Below are 17,953 nucleotides of genomic sequence, written 5' to 3'. Positions count from 1 at the left end.
GCCATCAACAGAAGAAGGACAGAAAGCCGAGGAGGGGGAGGGGGGAGGGGGGGTTGCCAAGACATCCATCACGAAGAGACTCTCATTTAAATAGAATGAGGCGTATTATCATTTGGGGAGTTTATGCACTGAGACTGAGATGCGCCCACCGAACGACGCCAATGGGTCAAGTGATGCTGCAGCACTGCTGACCGGCCTCCACTCTCTGCGTCATAAACTCGACACAAGGTTGTGTTCAAGCTTGACCAGCATGGATTTAGCAACAAAAGAATGAACATTACCAGTTGAGGGTGTGCATGTGGAGACGTGGCAGTTATGTTCATCTCTGTGGGGGCCCATCTCGGGTGCCCTCGTCTCTCCAGACCCCCATTTCGGGAAGGGGGGGTTAGAAGACAGGGTCGCCATCCTCTAGAAGTGGGCCGTGGCGAAGAAATGAAACACGTACGCCATTTGCAAAACGAGGAAAATACTATAGCTGATTATGTACATCTCTACATACCATCCCTGTCTGTCAATCGAGTTGCATACCGGCATCTGGGTCTTCGTCAACAAGGGGGTGCGTGAGGGGAAGTGTCACTGCGTTGCTGCTCTTCCTCTTCACCTATCATGACAACACGCTCCCTCCGCCTCCCTAAGACATGACCCCATATGTCAACACCGAGGGGCCGGGACCGTTGTGATCGCCATCGTGGAAATGGATGAGGTCTTGATCGCTTGGCAACAGACAGAAGAATAAACAGGCAACACAGGTCATTTCAAACACTCTGCTTCCATGAAGTATCCACTGAAACAAAGAACAAAAAGAGTGAGTCGTTTACATGTCGCTGCAGTTGGCACAGATGGGCAGGGGGGGGGGATGCGGGCTGGGGGCGTTTTCACTTCGTAGCTGACACAGCCCTTTCCCACCTTACCCGCAGCACTCACACACACGCCGCCCATCTCACGCAGCTTCTGTGAGCCCCCTCCTAATATGCGGGTGTAGAACACGGTTAGTCACCACGACTAGATGTTAGACATAGGGCAGACGCGGTTTCTCGGCCTCAAAGAGGTCAATGGGATTATCAGCAAAGACGAAAAGTTTGAAGTCACTGTCGTGCTGGGGCTCGCTGGTGCATGGGACCAGGAGGTACGGCACATCTGGCAGCAGCTCCGTCACCAGGTACGCCTCTGCCGCTGTCCCAGCACTGACGCTTGCCACCTCTGATAAATCCCTGTCGTATTTCACGATGCTCAATTCAATAGCGGTGCATCGTTCTTTCCACTCGATCGGGGGAGGCAGAAGGGCCTTTTTCTGGCCATATCGCCGAACTTTGGGATGTTCGCGGTCGCGGGGGTACTGCACGAGGAGGACGACAACTTTGGTGTTGCGAATTACCGAGAGGCCGTAGAAGGGATTATTGATCCAGTTCGCGAAGTGAGTGCGGCTTCCGCCGGCGGTGGTGCCAAGGTTCCAGCTCCCCTCCTCCCATAGCACCTTCGACCACTCCACCACTGGTTGCACCTCCACGGTGGCTGCCGCGTACACGCTCACCTCCACCTCGGCTTCCTTGTACGGCTGGTCTGCGTACACTAGTAAAACCAGTGCCCCTTCCCCGGTCAAAAACTTTACCTCCGTGTCTATGAGTGTCTCTCCACTGGCGCTCTCCCCTGAGCGCACAACGATGTCGGCCTCGGCATAGGTCAGGAGGCGACGGTAACCGCCGCTCACAGCGTCACCAGACCGCATCAATACCATGCCCACCTTCACTCGCGGGTCAGCAGAGCGGATGCGCCGAGCGGATATGAAAAGACGGCCCTCGCGCTCCACGGGAAACGTAAGCGCCAACTGAGTGTTGAAACGCCACGACGGAAATGCAAGGCTGCCGCCGGTGTTGCCCTTTTCAGCGCTAATCGAAACACTTTGCACTACGCGATGCCAGTCAAGCCGCGGGTCGATCAACCGCAACTGAACTGGTGCATTAGCAATCACCTCCAAGCTGAAATCCTCCGCCTCACCGGCGGAGTACGGCACCACCACATATGGCATCCCACGTCTTTCTTTCATGCCCGCCAGGCGCACCACGCATGTTGGGGTCGCCTCTACCGCATTTGCGGCTGCTTTCGCCACCACAGTGGCAGGCTCAAACGTGAGAAAGCTGCTGCACCGCTGGGTGTTGTGGACAGTGAAACCGCGCACGACGGAGGTCGGGCGAAGGGTGCGCAGCGTGATTGTCACCTCTGTCGCATCCGCAGCCGAGATGAAGAACTGCTGGTTGTTGCGCCAAAGCAGCGACTCAGGGGTGCCGGCCTTTCCGTCCCATTTTCCCGCCACGGTAGTGGTCGCGTTGGCGGAGACATGTACGAGGCTCACCGTAGCGGCGCCGCTGCAGCTGGCCGAGATGCTGTACAATACGTCAGGGTCACTAATGCGTTCGCGGAATGGCATTATGGTAATTTTCTGCGAGCGGAGAGCCTCTTCAGTGAGTTGTAGCGTGCAGTAAGCGTCGCGCTGGCGGTTCGGGGTGACAAGTTGTAACAACTGATCGTCTGTGATCCGGCAGACACGTCGGCGGTTGTCTTCGGTCCCTAGCACAGCAAAGCCAATCGCCCCTTTGAAGACAGCGATGGCGTCTTTGACACGCATAATATCGAGACGAGGGTCTCGACGGTGAACCCCAACGCGCACCTCTATCGGCGCCGCATCCGTGCCCGTCGCGGACGTTCGCGTGACCGTGAGCGCGTACTGAGGGTTCCGCAGCGCTTGGTTAGCATCCTTAGGGTCGTTGGCGGTGGACTCGGTGAAGCTGGCGTTGAGGATAACCGTGTGAGCGCTCGCCTCCGTCACGAGTACATGCGTGAAATAGTAGAGCACCTCATCAAAGTGGATCCACGTGGCGTCTTCGTCAGGGCGGTACTGAAGCACCTCAAGCAGCGTGTCCGTCCACAGTGAGCTCTTGTCCGACCACCTCCCCCGCCACACCGTGTCGGCATTGTCGCGCGAGTCGAAATTTCGGACTTTCACCATCCGCTGACACTCCACAAAACGGGCGTCCATGACACCGTAGAGGCGATCTGCCAGAACGCCGACATGCGAGCGCTCCCGCGCACCGGGGCTGGTGCTGTCCAAAAACAAACTGCAGAGCACTGAGTGGCTTACACCGGCCCTGAGCTGGCGCCACAGCGCCTCCCGTTCGTTCGCTGGCAATTCGGATCCGTCAAGCGGTCGCACCTGCATTGTGTGGGAATATCCTCCGGACACGTCCATGAGCCCCTGGTGCAGTAACTCCAGCAGTGACTGCTGCGGGCACACCTTCGGCTCCATCGCCTCGTAGCACCGATGGAGTTTTGCGTATGCTTTCTCCGCCAATGGGAAGAATGCGTCATGGGCGGCGGCGCTGTGTCCATACACCAGAGAATTTTGGTTGTCAAAAAGTAGATAGTCGTCCACCGTCACCCCAACCCACTCGTTCTGCTTGTAGAAAGCGAATTGCGCAAACCCTGCCTCCCTGAAGTAGCCTACAAAGACACGAGAGAGCCATCCTGGCTTCGCCGCCACTGCGTTCAGTACTGAGGCGAACCAGTGGCGGGGGCCATAAGGCCATGGCGGGCTCATGGAGGCCGCACCGCCCTCAGATGTGTGCGTTGAGAGATTTAGCTCCGACGCGCGCTTCCATTCCGTCACCGCGGGAAAGTTCAGCGGCGGAACACTGGCCGGGTCCAGGAACAAGGATGATGTGCCACGTGGAAACTCTCGGTCAGTAAACGGCAGGTCAGTCGCGCAGAGCTTATCCAGTATTGTCTGTCTCTGTTCGCGCAGGGCAGGGGTGTCAGCGCAGTTGAGACACACTTGCTGTTCCGCTCTTCGCTCTGTCGCCCGCCGGCGATTTTCAGCGGAGTAAGAGGCCAGCTGTGCCTGCCGCTCTCGCACAGTGAGCGGTTTTGTTTCCCCGCAAACGACAAAAGAGGAAGGGGAAAAAAGCTCCAATGTGTACGCGGCCGTCTGAGCTGCGTGACGGAGCATCGGAACGACGAAAACGGGCTGCAGAACATCATTGGCCACCGCCACCGCCGCCTTCTCAGACAGTAAAGAGGCGGCCACCTCTGGGTACAACGGTGGGGTGTTGTTCAGCACGGCGACGCAGAACTCCAGCTTCGCGTTCCGGTGGCGTTCGCGATAATCCTCCACCTCTAGCCTTTGCTGCACCGCCCCCAGTGCTCCTTTGGCAGACGGGGGGATCGCCTTCTGCCCCGCATCCACAGTGCGCAACTCAAGGCAGGCCACAAGCACTCTCGCAGCTTCCTCGACAGCGACCTCGATGGCCGGGTTGCTTTTCCACGACGGAGAGAGTTGACGACACCCACCGCAGCAGTCAGCATCCCATTGGCCCTGTACGCTGCGATAGCGCCACCCGTGGGGAAATGCCGACCTCGTGAAATCGACCTGAACTGAACTGAAAACAGTGATGCTGTACATGCCCGTTAGCCCAGCCTCCAGGGTACTCGGGACAACGAAAACATCAAGCTCCGCGACAGGCATGCTGAACTCCAGCGAAATAAACGTCTTCTGCTGGTGTGTGTAAGACGCGCGCACAACATCAGAGGTGCAAGCCAGCGGGGGCGCGCTGGGGTTGTGGATGTCGTAGCCAACCACGTCCAGTCCGATTGCCCGGTTATCGTTTTCATAAGGATCAGCCTCCTTCATGAGTAAAATATGCACAGTGGCCATAAAAGATGACCGCAGCTCTTGCTTCCCCGAGTCCGCGGCGGTTTTCGCACACGTGAGGTGATACATGTCGTTTCGCCGCCATGAGGAGCAGCCAGGACCTCCACCGGCATTGTCGCTTGTCCACGCCGTGTCAACCGTCCGCGTGCACCAGTCGTAACGCGCGTCGATTCGCTCTACAGTGATCCAGCCTTCCTCCTGCGAGATGCAATCGTTGCGAAGAGTGGCGACAAGCGAAAAATCAAAGGCACGGCCCGGGTTGAATGAAAATGGCATAACAACGTAAAACTCATCAGCGCTTAGGTGGGCCTCCATGGAGCACCGCTCATCTTCGATGGTGCTCTCGGCAACAAGTGTGTCACCGATGATTTCGACAACGCGGTGCACGCCGTCGTGGTGCATCAGCACCATCCCCACTTGATTGGCAGCCTCGGCATGCGCGCATTCCAGCACGAACGTAACGGGCGACGAGCGAGACACTTTCACAATGTACTGGGGGTTCTTCCACCAGGTCGCGTAGTGGATGTAACCACCGGACTCCGCAGCCGGTACGTGGTCGGCGAGGCGCGCCTGAAAGGAGAGATGTGCGCGGGGTGTGCGGCTTTTCAGGTAGGCGTCGTGCTCCTCCTCCTCTTTGCGGCGCCGTGCCCGCACCAATTTGTTCTTTTCCAAAGCCTGCGCGATGGCCCGCACCGAAGCTGCTGTCATGTTGCTTCCGTCTACGGACACGAGCTCGATAGAGGCGTTTTCTGTCAGCAGCTGCAGCAGTGTGTCAACGTGGCCGTCGTGCAACCCACTATTGCACAGCCGCACGGTCCGCATACTTGGGTGAAGAGCAAGACAGTACGCTAGGTGTTGCACATGCTCCAGTTCCATCGTGTTATTGCTCACGTCCAGCGTGTGCACTGTCTTGGTGTTTTTCACGAGGTCCAGAACAGGAATAAGACCGCGCGAACCCAAGTAGTTCGCTGAGACATCTATAACCTCAAGCGGGGAGTCGGCTGTGTCGTCGAGATAGCGCTTCAGCGCGCTGTTCGGGTGACACCCGGAGCGCCGGCAGTAGTACATGTAAAGCTCCGCATTGGACGGCATGGCTACAGAGAGAGCTATCTCTGGGTACGTGTACCTATATGTGCATGTGAATGAATGTATGACCGTCACGTTGTGCGCGTACACACACGCCCCAGGGGGTAGCGGAGGGGGGGGGGAAGAAGCTTCAGAGGGCCTGGCGTGAATTTATGGCTCGCGTGACCCTTTTGTGCGCTATCGAAGGGTGACTGTCTGCGCTCGTGTGTGGGTGTGGGTGTGTGTGGGTGTGTGTGTGCTCCACCGCTTTGACCCTTTCACAAAGAAAAAAACAGTTGAAATGCACGCTGATGCGTCGCGATACACTTCACGAGATGGTAGTTGGGAAAGGGCTGAGGAAATGAAGGAAAAGACAGGCGAGACGCGGGAGCGAGGGGGAGGAGAGAGTCGTTGAAGATACGGAGCTCCGTCAGACGTAAGCAAGAGCAACGAGCGAACGGAGTGGGTTCCACAGCCCCCTTTACCGGCCTGCCCAATGGCTTTGTGAGACCATGTCTGTTGTGTTTGGGGAGTGCTAAATTGTCTTCGCGCGCACGAATTGCTCACCTGTGCGTCACGACACTCGCTACGGCATTTATGTGCTTTTCTCTAGGTCTGAGTGCCCAGACGCTGGATGAGGAAGGGGTGACACGTCATGTGGAGCGACTGTCCTGGTCATCCGTGTGCTACCGTCACACCACCAACGAAAGACGGGTGTGCAAAGAGGATGACAGCCGCAAGAGTATGTTCAACACGGCTGGCGTCGGTGTGGTAGTCTCCAGTAGGTGAACGTGCCACTTACGAAGCCCCCAGTATTCCACCTTGAGTCCAAGGGCGGGAGGGAGGGGGGGGGGGGTTCAGAGTCGTTGCCACCGGCACAACCATTACTACTCAATCGTGCGATCTTGCTGCCTCATAGACTTTTCCTCTATCCGCAGCTGCTTCTCCAAGCGTTGTGCTTGTCTGTGGCGATAAATCTCCCCAAAGTCCGACCAGTGAAAGATGGGGGCGTTGTCGCCGTACACCATCATCTGGTTATAGTGGTGCAGACCACCGAAAGAAAGATACATGAAGCCTAGAAGAGGGTAATACCACGACACGCGCCGCAACAACAACATGGTAAGCCCAACTCCTAAACTCACCCCGTACCCGAGAAGATGACCCATGAGCGGTGTGGGCGCGGTGGTGATTATGCTGGCAACCGAGAAGAAGACACCGCTGATGGCGCAGAATGGAATGGCCAGAAGTGACGGAGCACGGATGCCGTGGTACGACATGCTCATGTACTTGCGGGGCATCAATTCCTCTGGAAAGCGCTGTGTCAATACCATCAGCAAGGCACTGCCCAGGCCCATGTAGAACGAGGGCTGAGCGAAAACGGTCGTCGTCACAGTGCGCTTGTCGAGCGCGCTCTGAAAGACACGTACCTCCTCACGACCAGACCGTGAGCGGGGACTCTCCATCACGCCAACGAGCCCGCGCAGTTACGGGCTAATAGAAGAAGAAAAGGAGGTTATGGTTGTGTATATGGCACCACAGCGACTAACAGCTTTCGACGTTGGAGCAGTGGATTCGGCCTTCTGCACAAACGCGCTCGAGGAACAGCGGTACACTGCACGAAACGCCGTTATATGGCTGTATAGAGGGGAGAAGAAACGCGGTATCAAAGGAAACACACGGCAGCACGGCGCGCTTTTTCCTCTCTTTCCGTGTGCTTCACTCAGCCACGACGGTAATAGGCGCAGGGGTAAACGAGAAACCCCCACAAGGCAGACAGGGGTAGGAAAAGACAGGTGTGAGGTGGAGAGGAGGAAGGTGGCGGGATGCTCTGGGTCGGTGGCGACGCAGCGAACGAGACCGGCTTGAAAGGGGAGCATAGCATGTGAGTCTCTTGGAGGACTCTGGGTGTGACCCTGCGCAGGAGTTGAGGGGGGCAAGCACCACAGTGTTCTTCGGGAACGCGCAGAGCACTCCCCATTCGGCTAGTTTTATCTGCGGCAATGGAGACTTCGTCCGCACTCCAGATTAGCTCAACCATAGCAACGACATCAGCTCCAACAACAGCATCAGGCACATCCATCTCGCTCCTCTCCCCTCCCCTATTTCGGATCTCCCCCACACACACACTTCTCTACACACACACACACACACACCACACACGCGCGAGAGCGGCGCGGTGTAGGCTAAAGACACATGGAGAAAGAGAAGCACATACGGGAAAGAGGAGGGAGGGAAGCAGAGACGGAGAGAGAGCAAGTGAGCAGGGAGCCATAACTCTGCCCAAAGCGGACGCCACCGGGGTAACAACCGCGTCGGCATCAAACGAAAAAAAAAAACGACTGTGGGTAAGCACCAGCACCTCAAAAAACGCGAAACTCGAAGTCACGTGTCTTGGGGGGTGCGAGGGCAGCGCCGTACTTGCGGTTGCTAGCACGCTCCCACTCCTTCAGCGAAGAGGCGTGGCCGATGTCACTGTTGGTCGCTCGCAGGCGCATCGGCTGGACGCGCTTGTTCGAGTGGTCTTTGCTACGGAGGCGCGACATGTACAGTCGCTGATATTGCGGTTCAATCGGGCGCCAGTAGTAGCGCATATCCTTCACATCAATCTGCCGTCCAATGCGACGGCGGCGCATTTTTCCCCCGAGCGCCACCCAAACGCGAGAGAAGGGAGGGCCCATTTCTTTGAAGCGCATCTGCCATACTTGCATGCGGTGCTGTGCAAAGTACTCCTGAGGCTTGAGCACGACGCGCCGTGCCTGACGCGTGATTTCTTCGCATCCCGCCTTCGGGAAGCAAATCGAGCTACAGCGAAACATTGCACCTAGAGGCTAGAAAAAAAAATCGTAAAGAGGAAGGGGTTGCGTTCTTTTGTTGCGGTAAGACGCAGGTGGTCGGCTGAGAGATTACTTGTTACTGCGGCGCCAGCAGCAGTTGCTGCCACCCTTCTGCGAGAAACAGGAAAAAAGAAAGAGTCGGCGCTGCTTTCTGTACGGCGACGCCACTACACTCTAGCAGCGTCACAAAGAAAGAAAAAACGACTACGTGCGTACATAATTCGTACATGTGTAGATGTACAGCAGAAAATACACACATGTACCAACAAGACCACGCGATTCGCCAGGATGGTGAAGGAGTGAGAGAGCGAGACACTCGAAAAAGAAGGAAACCTTGCGAGAGCATACAAAACGAGCGCCACTGCTGCGCAGACGGGCGGTAAGCGGGTCGCAGGTGGCCCCGTCTACAGGGCAGAGGCATCACAGACACATTGCTAGGTCTGTGCTAGAGGGAGGGAGTGTATTATTGGACTTCATGCGCGGGTTTCTTTTGTGGGGCGGCAAAAGCGAGATTCCCCTCTCCCTCCCCTTCAGGGCAACTCTGCTTGTCGTTTCCCTCTTTATATGATAGAGCAGCCCTGTGTAGGACACAGGCGATGAGGAGGTGCCCATATATACGCACGCACACCATGCGTAGGAGGGTCCTGAAAGAGAAATGGCGACACAGGCGCAGTTCTGCCTCCGTCCCTGTGCTCGATGCCTCCTGGGGTATACAAAAGTGAAACCAACGCAAAACAAACACGCACGCACCAAAGTCATATCTAGGGGAAGAGGAGACCATCAGTGGACGGAGGGAAAAACACTACATATTCTGACCAATAACTCCTAGGGAGGGGGAGTCAAGGGTAAAAAAAGTGAAACGGTGTACGAGCTTGTAGCAGAGAAGAGGACAGCCTTAGGCGAATGATTCGACTGTCCCGCTCGCTGAGGGCCGCACTGCGAATTCGCATCCTCTTAATTGTGATTGCCTCGTGGTTTTGTCATGGGGACGGAGGGATACAACTGAGGGGCCGGTTTGGCTGAATGACTGTGAGCGCGTTGCCAAAGCGCAATTGCAACGTACTGCTTAGCCTCCGCGAGTATCTTATTATCCACGTCACGAGAAAGCCGATGGTGAAACACAAAAGGGTGAGAGACAGGGAGAGAGCCTGTAGGTGATACGTCCAGCCAAACGTGGTGACCAGCTACAGTTCGAGCCACGCCATTGGGAAGCCATGAGCGATAAAAGAAATGATCACGCCCAAGTAGAGCGCTTTACGTCGCGACACGGGTGACACCTCACTGCCATGCGCATATGGCCAGTAGATGAGCGGCGCCCCCCCCCCCGAAGACGACAAAACCCATGCACGTAAAAGCAGCATATGCGTTGGAGATGAGCACGCTGTAGAGGGTCTGGGACGGCGAAAGATAGAGTATCTAGCAAAGGAGGTTCATGAGATTGGGAATCATGAACAAGAAAATAATGATGAGATAGACACTCGGTCTGGCTGGCCTCCAGTTGCAGCACTTGACGTCCATGTTACCACGGTGATTAAAAGAAGGCGCAGGGCTATATGAGAAGATATACATATATATATATGTGTGTGTGTGTGTGCACACAAGCGTGTCGATGAAAAAAAGGAGGGGTGTTGGAAAAAAAACTTCCAGCACGGAGTGCACTTTGCCTCCTACCGCCGTTCTTTCACTGGAGTTCCAAGACGAGGAAAAGGCGATACATGCAGAAGATGCTGGCTGAGAGTAGTAAACAACGACGGCAGAGATGATGGAGAGTGGGCGGGGGAGAGAGGAAACAACTTCGTCCGGGACAGGCAGCGATGAGACAGCATAAGCGGCTTTGACCACAGTTGACCACGGGAGTGTCAGGAACACATACGCCTCGCACCAGTGAAAGGATAACGGGGGGAGGGGAAGGAGCGAAGGCCTTTTAGAGCGCTGGCGTGAACCACACAAAGAGCAACCCCCCGCCCCTTTCCCAGACTTTAGATGCGCAGCCAGGGCGCCGAAATGGAGTGGGTCTGAAAGGCTGTAGAAGGAAAGAGTGTAAGGGTCCTATAGGCCCCCACTTACCGTCCTCTGCGCACAGCGCACGGTTCCTCCCGAGGTCAAAGATGGGGAGAGGAGACATTCATCGATGGAGTGGGGGAGAAGTAAAAACTGTGCGAAGACACACAGAAAGAATAAGAAAAGGAGAAGAGAAAAAAAAGCAGACAAACCCACGCATCTGTAGCTCATTGTGACACAAAGTGTGCAGGCGATAGGGGTAGGGGTACTGGAACGCATGGCGGCTTCGCGTTGCCTATCACGCTGAACCTGTACGAATGATCACGTACTTTCCCTTTGTTCGATAGTTCACTGCCCTACTATGCCACCCACCTTCTCACACACGCAGTCACAAACAGAATACATAGACGCAGCCAACACAACACACAAACACCCGTTCACTGAAGCACCCCTACCAAAAGCATTGACAGCGCTCGATGCTCTTGGTTGAGAGAAGCAGATTAGGGATGCAACGGATGACGCATTGAGGATATTCGAACACGTACTCCACCTCCCCCTTTTCACCGCCAGACGCCGTACTGGTGTATCCAACCGCATGAAAATTGCTCACTGAGGGGCGACATGCACTCACCGCGGAGAGGAGGAGGCTGACTTGAGGAACAATTACAGACTCAGAAGACTCGCAGCAGAACAATGAATCGAGGCGCTACACACACGAAGAAAAGAAAGATGCCCATCCTGCACGCAACCACACACAAAATAGTCGCACCGTGGTCGTTCAAAAAAGACGAGAAATTGGACGATAAGTCCAAAGATACCTAATGCAATGAGCGTCGCAGCTACATGAAGGTTCATTTACCCAAAATATGTACAAGACGGAATGGAAAGAGGGGGACACGAGGCCAAAACAGCAACGACAAACAAAAAAGAATCACACGCACACACAGGGTATGCATACGTAGCGTCGCACACGTGTGCCTGCGTTTCGCAGGAAGGAAAGGGGAATTCCCATCCTGCTCTTCGACATGCCACGCCCCATGCGCAGAGAGAGATGCAGACATACGATTTCGCACGGCTTGCGGTGACATTCAATTCGAGAGACAACGTCGTCGGCGGGTCGATGGGAGCATATGAGCTTTGGGTGAGCACAAGGCGCACATATCGATATATATATATATATATACATATATATATACATGAGATCAGGAACTAAGTGGGATGAAAGAAGTCAGTGGCCCACTGGTGTGCGCGCCTCTTCCTGTGTGTGTGTGTGTGGGCGTGCATATGCAAGTATAAATGGGGGAGTCATATTCGCGTTTTTCCCCTAGTTCATCGTCGCCTGCACACAGCACAGCTTCCCGAGAGAGTACACACAATGTGTGCGTACACATTCGCACTCCCGCTTCACAACCCCATACAGAGAGAGAGAGAGAGATGACCTTCGAGCATCCCCTTGGAGTCGATGTACCCTGACAGAGAGGCAAATCTGTGACAACAGCGAAGCACCCCCCAATAGGAGAGGGGGAAAGTGAAAAGTCCCAGAAACAGACTTAACAAGAGCAAAGGCTTATATAGCAGCCCCGCATACCTCTTCGTGGCTTCTAATCCTCCTCGACATTCTGAATGAGGTAGGCGTGGTAGGAGCGATTGTAGCGTTGATTCACGAGAGACGATAGCGCCACGGCGACTGCCATGCCAAACGAGTAGGCTACACTCATCGACTGCCCTGTGAAGAAGCGGGAGACGACCTGGTAAAATAGCAGAGCGCCGACGTTCTCCATGACGGAAATGCAAATACCGCTAACACCCTCCTCTACCGGAAACGAAATCTCGGCCACCAGCTCATAGAAGAGCGGCGCGGCGGCGCCGTTCCAGAGGCCGCAGAGTGCGGTCGAAAAAACGATGAATGGCTGTCCAAAGTTCCACAGCGAGTAGCTCTTGTCGTTTGGCGTGCATGCGATGAAGATAAAATTACACAGCATGTTCATGGATATGCACAAGAAGACAACGTATTTCATTTGATGCGAGAAGTAAAGGTCCACCACGTAGGAGGATGCGATACCACCCGTCACGTAAGAGATCATGCCGAAGAAGCTCATGATCCCGATGAACTCCTCCGAGTAGAATTTCGAATACGTGTCGGCAAAAAGGGAGATCCACGCAGAAAACCCACCGCTTAGCCACGCGTACACAATCAGCAGAGACACACACGACGGAATGGACCAAAGCGTGCGCAGCTGTGTCACCAGTGATAGGTGCTCCTTGGAAGGGGCCACCACATCCCCCTCGCCGGACTCGGGCGCTGCGTCGTGCGGCCGCATCACTAGCTCTTCCACCCGGATCTTCTCTGTCGACCCCGGCTCCTGGGGCATGATTACCCAGGCTAGCCCCAAAGCAATCGCTGCCATAATGAACTCATACACAGTCACCGCAGAAAACGACAACTTCTTCGTGAGGGTGGGGACAAAAAGGTAGCACAGAGAGTTACCGACACTGTTGAACAACACCGCTGCCGCGGTGGCACGCGTGCGCTCCTCTGGCTTGAACCACGTGGCTGAAAGCGCTGACACAGCGCCGGTAGCCACGGGAGAGCCGACGCCACTGAAGATTTGGCCAATGTTGAGCATGACCAGGCCAAAGGTGGATTTGTGCGCTAAGGCGCCAACCAGCTTGAAAGCAGCGCCCACAATCTCAGCAGCAGTGCCGATACGCACAGCGACACGCAGCCCGTCATATCTTGTCACTAGTTTCATAATAGGAATGAACATAAATAGAAAGACCAGCGGCTGCCATGAAGAGAGCAGCTGCAGTGATCGGCTCGTCATTCCATAAACGTTCGTCTTAAGCCAATCGGCGACGGGCTCGAACATGAGCCATGCAAAGCCATTGTTGGTAGTGAAAATAACAAAAACAAGCAACACTTGGTACTTCTTCTTAAATTGGGCAAAGAAGTCCCGAATCGTCATTTTGACGTTGTTCGTTTATTGGGGTTTCCTAGGCCGACTTTCAAGCGCTGAGCTGATGGATACACGGGTCACCGTGTGTGGAAGTGATTGGGATCGTGAACGCCCTCGTGTGTGTACGTGTGCTGATGCAGAATGAGGGAGATGAAAAGGGGGAATAAAACTCCCGGCAACTCCCACAGCGGTGAGGAGGGAGGGAAAGAGAGAGTGATGGTTGGTATGTGTTGAGGTGGTATGTATTTTGTATGTTTGGTGGTGACACACCAGTGGAAATAAGCACAGAGACTGAGCAGCGTGCTCAGGGAAAAGGTGACAATACACGACACACGCAACCGACGCCAATCCTAGCGACTGGGAGGAACAAAGAAAAGGTAGAGCAGAAGAGGGTATCACAGTGGGGAAAAGGTAGTGCATCCGCTGTAGGGCAGTAGAGCCATACTCGCGCTGACAACACTGCGGACAGTCATCTGAATGGAACAAAGATGCTTTACATGAGAAGCTGGGCGTGCTGTCAAGATCCAAGAGATAGTGAAGGCATTTTTTGCGAAGACAGAAAGACGCTCGCTGGAAGGAAAAGAGTTGAAGTCGTGACTGGCGTGCGCGTGCCTGCGTTGTTGTTGAAGTAATTGATGAATACCGTGACGGGTCGGGAAATGGACACACACACAAGCACACTGTGAGAGATCCTCTTTGTTCGGAAAGGCTGGCAGATGAGGCTCAAGCATGTGGAAAGACAGCGTGCGAGAAACCGGTGATGCTCTACGCACTACTTTTTCGTTAAATCCAAGACGCAAGACTTGAAATGCTTCAGAGCGGATGCCACGTGCCTCGCCTCGAGGGACATGAACAAAAAAAAAGCGCTCCGCACCACTCCAAAGGAGAAGTGCGGTGCCCTTCGCCATTATAGTGTCAAGGTGCGCGGGCGTGGCGGTGCCACACGTGTGACTTGTAACGAGCTCCTCAACGCCCTTCCAAGCGGCCCCGACGCGAAGCGGATCACCACTGCCAAGAGAATGAGGACACCCATGCGAATGACACCCCACCTCCAGCCTCTCACTTCAGGGTACGGCGGAACCGTTACACCACCTCGACGCACCTCCGAAGAGGTGCGTTCTTGCATCTCCTGGTCCTTCTGTGGGGATGGTTTTGTCAACAACGTCGTGGCAGGCGCTGCCGATGCCAGGGGGGCAGCCGCTCCGCTCTCTCTCTCTCGGTGCCGCACTGCGTCCTGCCAGCAAGTGGTCTCGTACTTCCCCAGCTCGTCTCGGATAGCAGGAGCGAGAACAGAATTCAGCGCTTGCATGTCGTATGCAGCGAGGACGTGCTCCTGATGCCCGGACTGTGCGGCACACTCTATCTGAAGAAGCATAACTGCACGGAGATGGTGCTGAAACGTGCTCTGCTCATTTTGTGTTGAGAGCAGGTCGCGAAAGCGCCGGCGGAAGGGGTCGGCCTGCTCGCCTGCCGCTGATTCTAGTAGTACCCAGTCGCTCACAAACGTCACAAGATAGTCATCCGCAAAGGCCGGGTCTATCCTCTGGAGACAGTACCCGCCGCTGAGCGCGATTTCTACAGGCAGCACACCACCAAATGCTTCACTGATGTGAGACAAAAAGGCGATCACCCTTTCATGGGGTGCAGCGCCTGTGTCATAGAGCTTTGCCAGTGCAAGCATGCCTTTATATTGCTTTAAGCTTCTAGAGGGGTTAAAAAGTCGAAGACACCGGGAGGTAGCGTCAACGCATTTCGCGGCGGAGTCTATCAACCCTGCCCACGGTGAGAAGCTTTCGTCTATCGGCACATCATTACCGTTGTGCTTTCTTGCCGCCGCAGTGTAGGCAAGAAGCGTGGACAGCTCGTCCTCCAGCCTTTGATGTGCTGCGTACACGAGATGAAGTCGACCCTCAGTTGGATTGCTGCTGCTGCCGACACTGGGTTTCAGGTTCGCTGTACTCGCCGCCATCCCCCACTTTTTGGATACGAGAGACAAGGACGCGTGTTGTATGTCGCATGGAGCAGGTGCTATCATGACCGGGTGTGTGGAAACCGAGACAGAAATGGGACAAAAGTCAGAGAGAAACGTATCGAGAGCGGAAAAAAAAGGAGCAACATCAGCGGGTGCGTTGCCGCAGCATCGCCGTTATGTGCGTATAGCAGCGGGCAGACGGCATATATACCTTCGAAAACACTGTGATACTATAGGGGCGCCACCCTCCCCGCTTCTCCCTCTCATGCTGGACTTCTGGTATCGATAGTATCACGTATTGGTGATAAATAAAAGAGAAAGTGAAGTAGCATCGTCGAGAAGCCTGTACGACCACACGTGCCTGTAGGGTATACTGGTTGGATTCTGGGTCCACTAAAAGGGACCTGTGCGATCTCAGCATGATTCGTCCCTTGTGACACCAAAGAGAGCCGAAAGGTGATGGTGAGCTGTGCAGTTCCTAGGAAGCTGAGAGAGGTGCGGGCCACGACCGAAAAGAGCAAGAGACCAGGCGCGCCCTCAAAAGGAACAGACAGACACAAATAGCAAATTGGCCACGGTAGGGAGAGATGAGTATTAGGGGGGGGAAGAAGAGAGCTTCAACGTAAGCCTCGATCAAATGTAATGCTTCAATAGGAGAGCAAATCTTCGAATGCGCAACTTTTAGGGTGAAAAAAAAAAAGAAACGCTGAAGAGACTTTGATATGAAAACGATATAGAGGCTACGGAAGGAGTCCTGCTTGAGCGTCCTGGCAGGCCCTGTCATCACTTTTTTTTCACCGTTCACTGTTAATGGAGGGTGTCACCTTCAAGTCGGGAACAAAGAATCCAAGGCCATCCTCGTGTTACTTGTTCCGTCATCCGTCTCATGTAGGCACTTTGAGCACACCAACGTAGCGCAGTCGAAGTGAGGGAATCACGGAATCATCCCTGATAGCGGGACGAAGCACGACGAGGCAGCCGCTGTCCAATGCGATCACTGTGTCGCCGTTGTCTTCCGCCTCGAAGGTGGTAACGCGACCCTCAGGGAGGTGAAATTGATGCTCTGCCGAGAGATCCACTTCACGATTTGCCTCTCCATCCTCTAGGTTCCATATCCCAAACGTTCCGTCATAACTGGACGTGAAAAAAGAGCCCTTCCCGTAGACACTTGCTGCAACCATTCGCACGCTTGAGACGGTGAAACTGTGTCCCCTGTATAGAGCCATGCACTTCCCGGTTCGCACGTCCCACTGTGTCACGTATGACCCACATCCATTCACGCCACAGTGGCCAGTAAGCAGCATGTGCGGGTCGTCAGGTACCGTTTCACAGCAGACCGGATAGTAGCCCATCCCCTCTATTGTCTTGGACAGGTGCAGGTCGCTGTGCGAGCCCTTTGTACGAACATCCCACAGGCGCACCGCCAAATCTTCGCTGCCTTGCGCAACACAATTCATGAGCGGCATGAAGCGCACAAAACGCACAATGTTGAGCTTGATATCCCCACAAAAAATTTCCTCTGCCCTTTCGACGTTCCACAACCGCACCGTATTATCCTTGCTCCCAGACACGAGAAGGTTGTAGTCGGCGGTCGTGTCCACGCAGGTCACATTCAGCGTGTGTCCACGCAAGCACGCTAAGGGACCGTCCGAGTTAAAATCCCACACCTTCACCGTTTTGTCGCGGCTCGCCGTGGCAAACCGTCCCGACGAGGAAGGGGTGGTAATACAGTTAATGTCGTTCTCGTGAGCGTGCACCCAGCGCCGCATCACGTGACCCGTTTCATAGTTGAGCAGCGCCACGCACCTGTCCTCCCCGGCTGCCAGGATGTGCTGCGGTCCCTGGAATCGAGCACACGACGCCAGTGCGAGCACCGCCCTCCCAGGGGCAAAAACAGAAGTGAACTGCCGAAACTCTTGATGGCGCAACGCCGGGTTGACAACAGAAACGATGGGCTTCAGCGTATGCTGGAGCGCTTCGATTTTATTCACAACTGCCGTTGTTTCTCCGGCAAATACCTCTTTTTTCTTTTCTGGGGTACCCACCGCCTTCCCCGGCATTGCATGTTGCTTTGTCTTTTTACCTCCAGAGACATACTCGTTATAGACGGCGCCATTGTGATGGTCAACCGCCTCTCCCGTTTTCATGCATGTATTTCCCATCCTTTGACCCCTCTCACAGGAGCAATGGGGCTACACACATACACAAAAAAGTGCTTCTTGTCTTGTGCGCAGCTAACCGACCTGGGGGTGGCCCGCTGTTGTACCACCGATTTGATCACCCGGAGAACTACTTTCGAGACAAGTAGCTCTGACCGGCACGATCCATATAGAAAACCCCGCGTATTACGGCGAAAGCACGAGCCGCTGATGTCGCTAGTTCAAGTGCACCAATGTGGTGGGTATGGAGTAGGTAAGTACGT

General features: G+C 54.9%; 6 protein-coding genes across 6 annotated transcripts; all 6 read right to left on the bottom strand.

Moving 5' to 3' along the window:
- Positions 1-1,009: 1,009 nt before the first annotated feature.
- JKF63_04987 (uncharacterized protein) lies at positions 1,010-5,794 on the bottom strand (the record flags this gene model as incomplete). The annotated part of the gene is made up of 1 exon (XM_067900957.1): positions 1,010-5,794. The coding sequence occupies one exon, from the start codon at positions 5,792-5,794 to the stop codon at positions 1,010-1,012; it is 4,785 nt and encodes a 1,594-aa protein (XP_067757320.1).
- An 860-nt stretch (positions 5,795-6,654) lies between these two features.
- On the bottom strand, positions 6,655-7,230 carry JKF63_04986 (uncharacterized protein; the record flags this gene model as incomplete). The annotated part of the gene is made up of 1 exon (XM_067900956.1): positions 6,655-7,230. The coding sequence occupies one exon, from the start codon at positions 7,228-7,230 to the stop codon at positions 6,655-6,657; it is 576 nt and encodes a 191-aa protein (XP_067757319.1).
- Positions 7,231-8,127: 897 nt separating this feature from the next.
- JKF63_04985 (uncharacterized protein) lies at positions 8,128-8,583 on the bottom strand (the record flags this gene model as incomplete). Its single annotated transcript, XM_067900955.1, has 1 exon — positions 8,128-8,583. One exon carries the CDS (start codon positions 8,581-8,583, stop codon positions 8,128-8,130), a length of 456 nt encoding a protein of 151 aa, XP_067757318.1.
- Positions 8,584-12,203: 3,620 nt separating this feature from the next.
- JKF63_04984 (uncharacterized protein) lies at positions 12,204-13,568 on the bottom strand (the record flags this gene model as incomplete). Its single annotated transcript, XM_067900954.1, has 1 exon — positions 12,204-13,568. One exon carries the CDS (start codon positions 13,566-13,568, stop codon positions 12,204-12,206), a length of 1,365 nt encoding a protein of 454 aa, XP_067757317.1.
- Positions 13,569-14,466: 898 nt separating this feature from the next.
- On the bottom strand, positions 14,467-15,528 carry JKF63_04983 (uncharacterized protein; the record flags this gene model as incomplete). The annotated part of the gene is made up of 1 exon (XM_067900953.1): positions 14,467-15,528. The coding sequence occupies one exon, from the start codon at positions 15,526-15,528 to the stop codon at positions 14,467-14,469; it is 1,062 nt and encodes a 353-aa protein (XP_067757316.1).
- Positions 15,529-16,415: 887 nt separating this feature from the next.
- Positions 16,416-17,693, bottom strand: JKF63_04982 (uncharacterized protein; the record flags this gene model as incomplete). The annotated part of the gene is made up of 1 exon (XM_067900952.1): positions 16,416-17,693. The coding sequence occupies one exon, from the start codon at positions 17,691-17,693 to the stop codon at positions 16,416-16,418; it is 1,278 nt and encodes a 425-aa protein (XP_067757315.1).
- Positions 17,694-17,953: the final 260 nt, after the last annotated feature.

This window comes from Porcisia hertigi, chromosome 21, assembly GCF_017918235.1.
Source record: "Porcisia hertigi strain C119 chromosome 21, whole genome shotgun sequence".
Classification (NCBI taxonomy): Eukaryota; Euglenozoa; class Kinetoplastea; order Trypanosomatida; family Trypanosomatidae; genus Porcisia; species Porcisia hertigi.
This window is presented reverse-complemented; position numbering and strand designations above follow the sequence as displayed.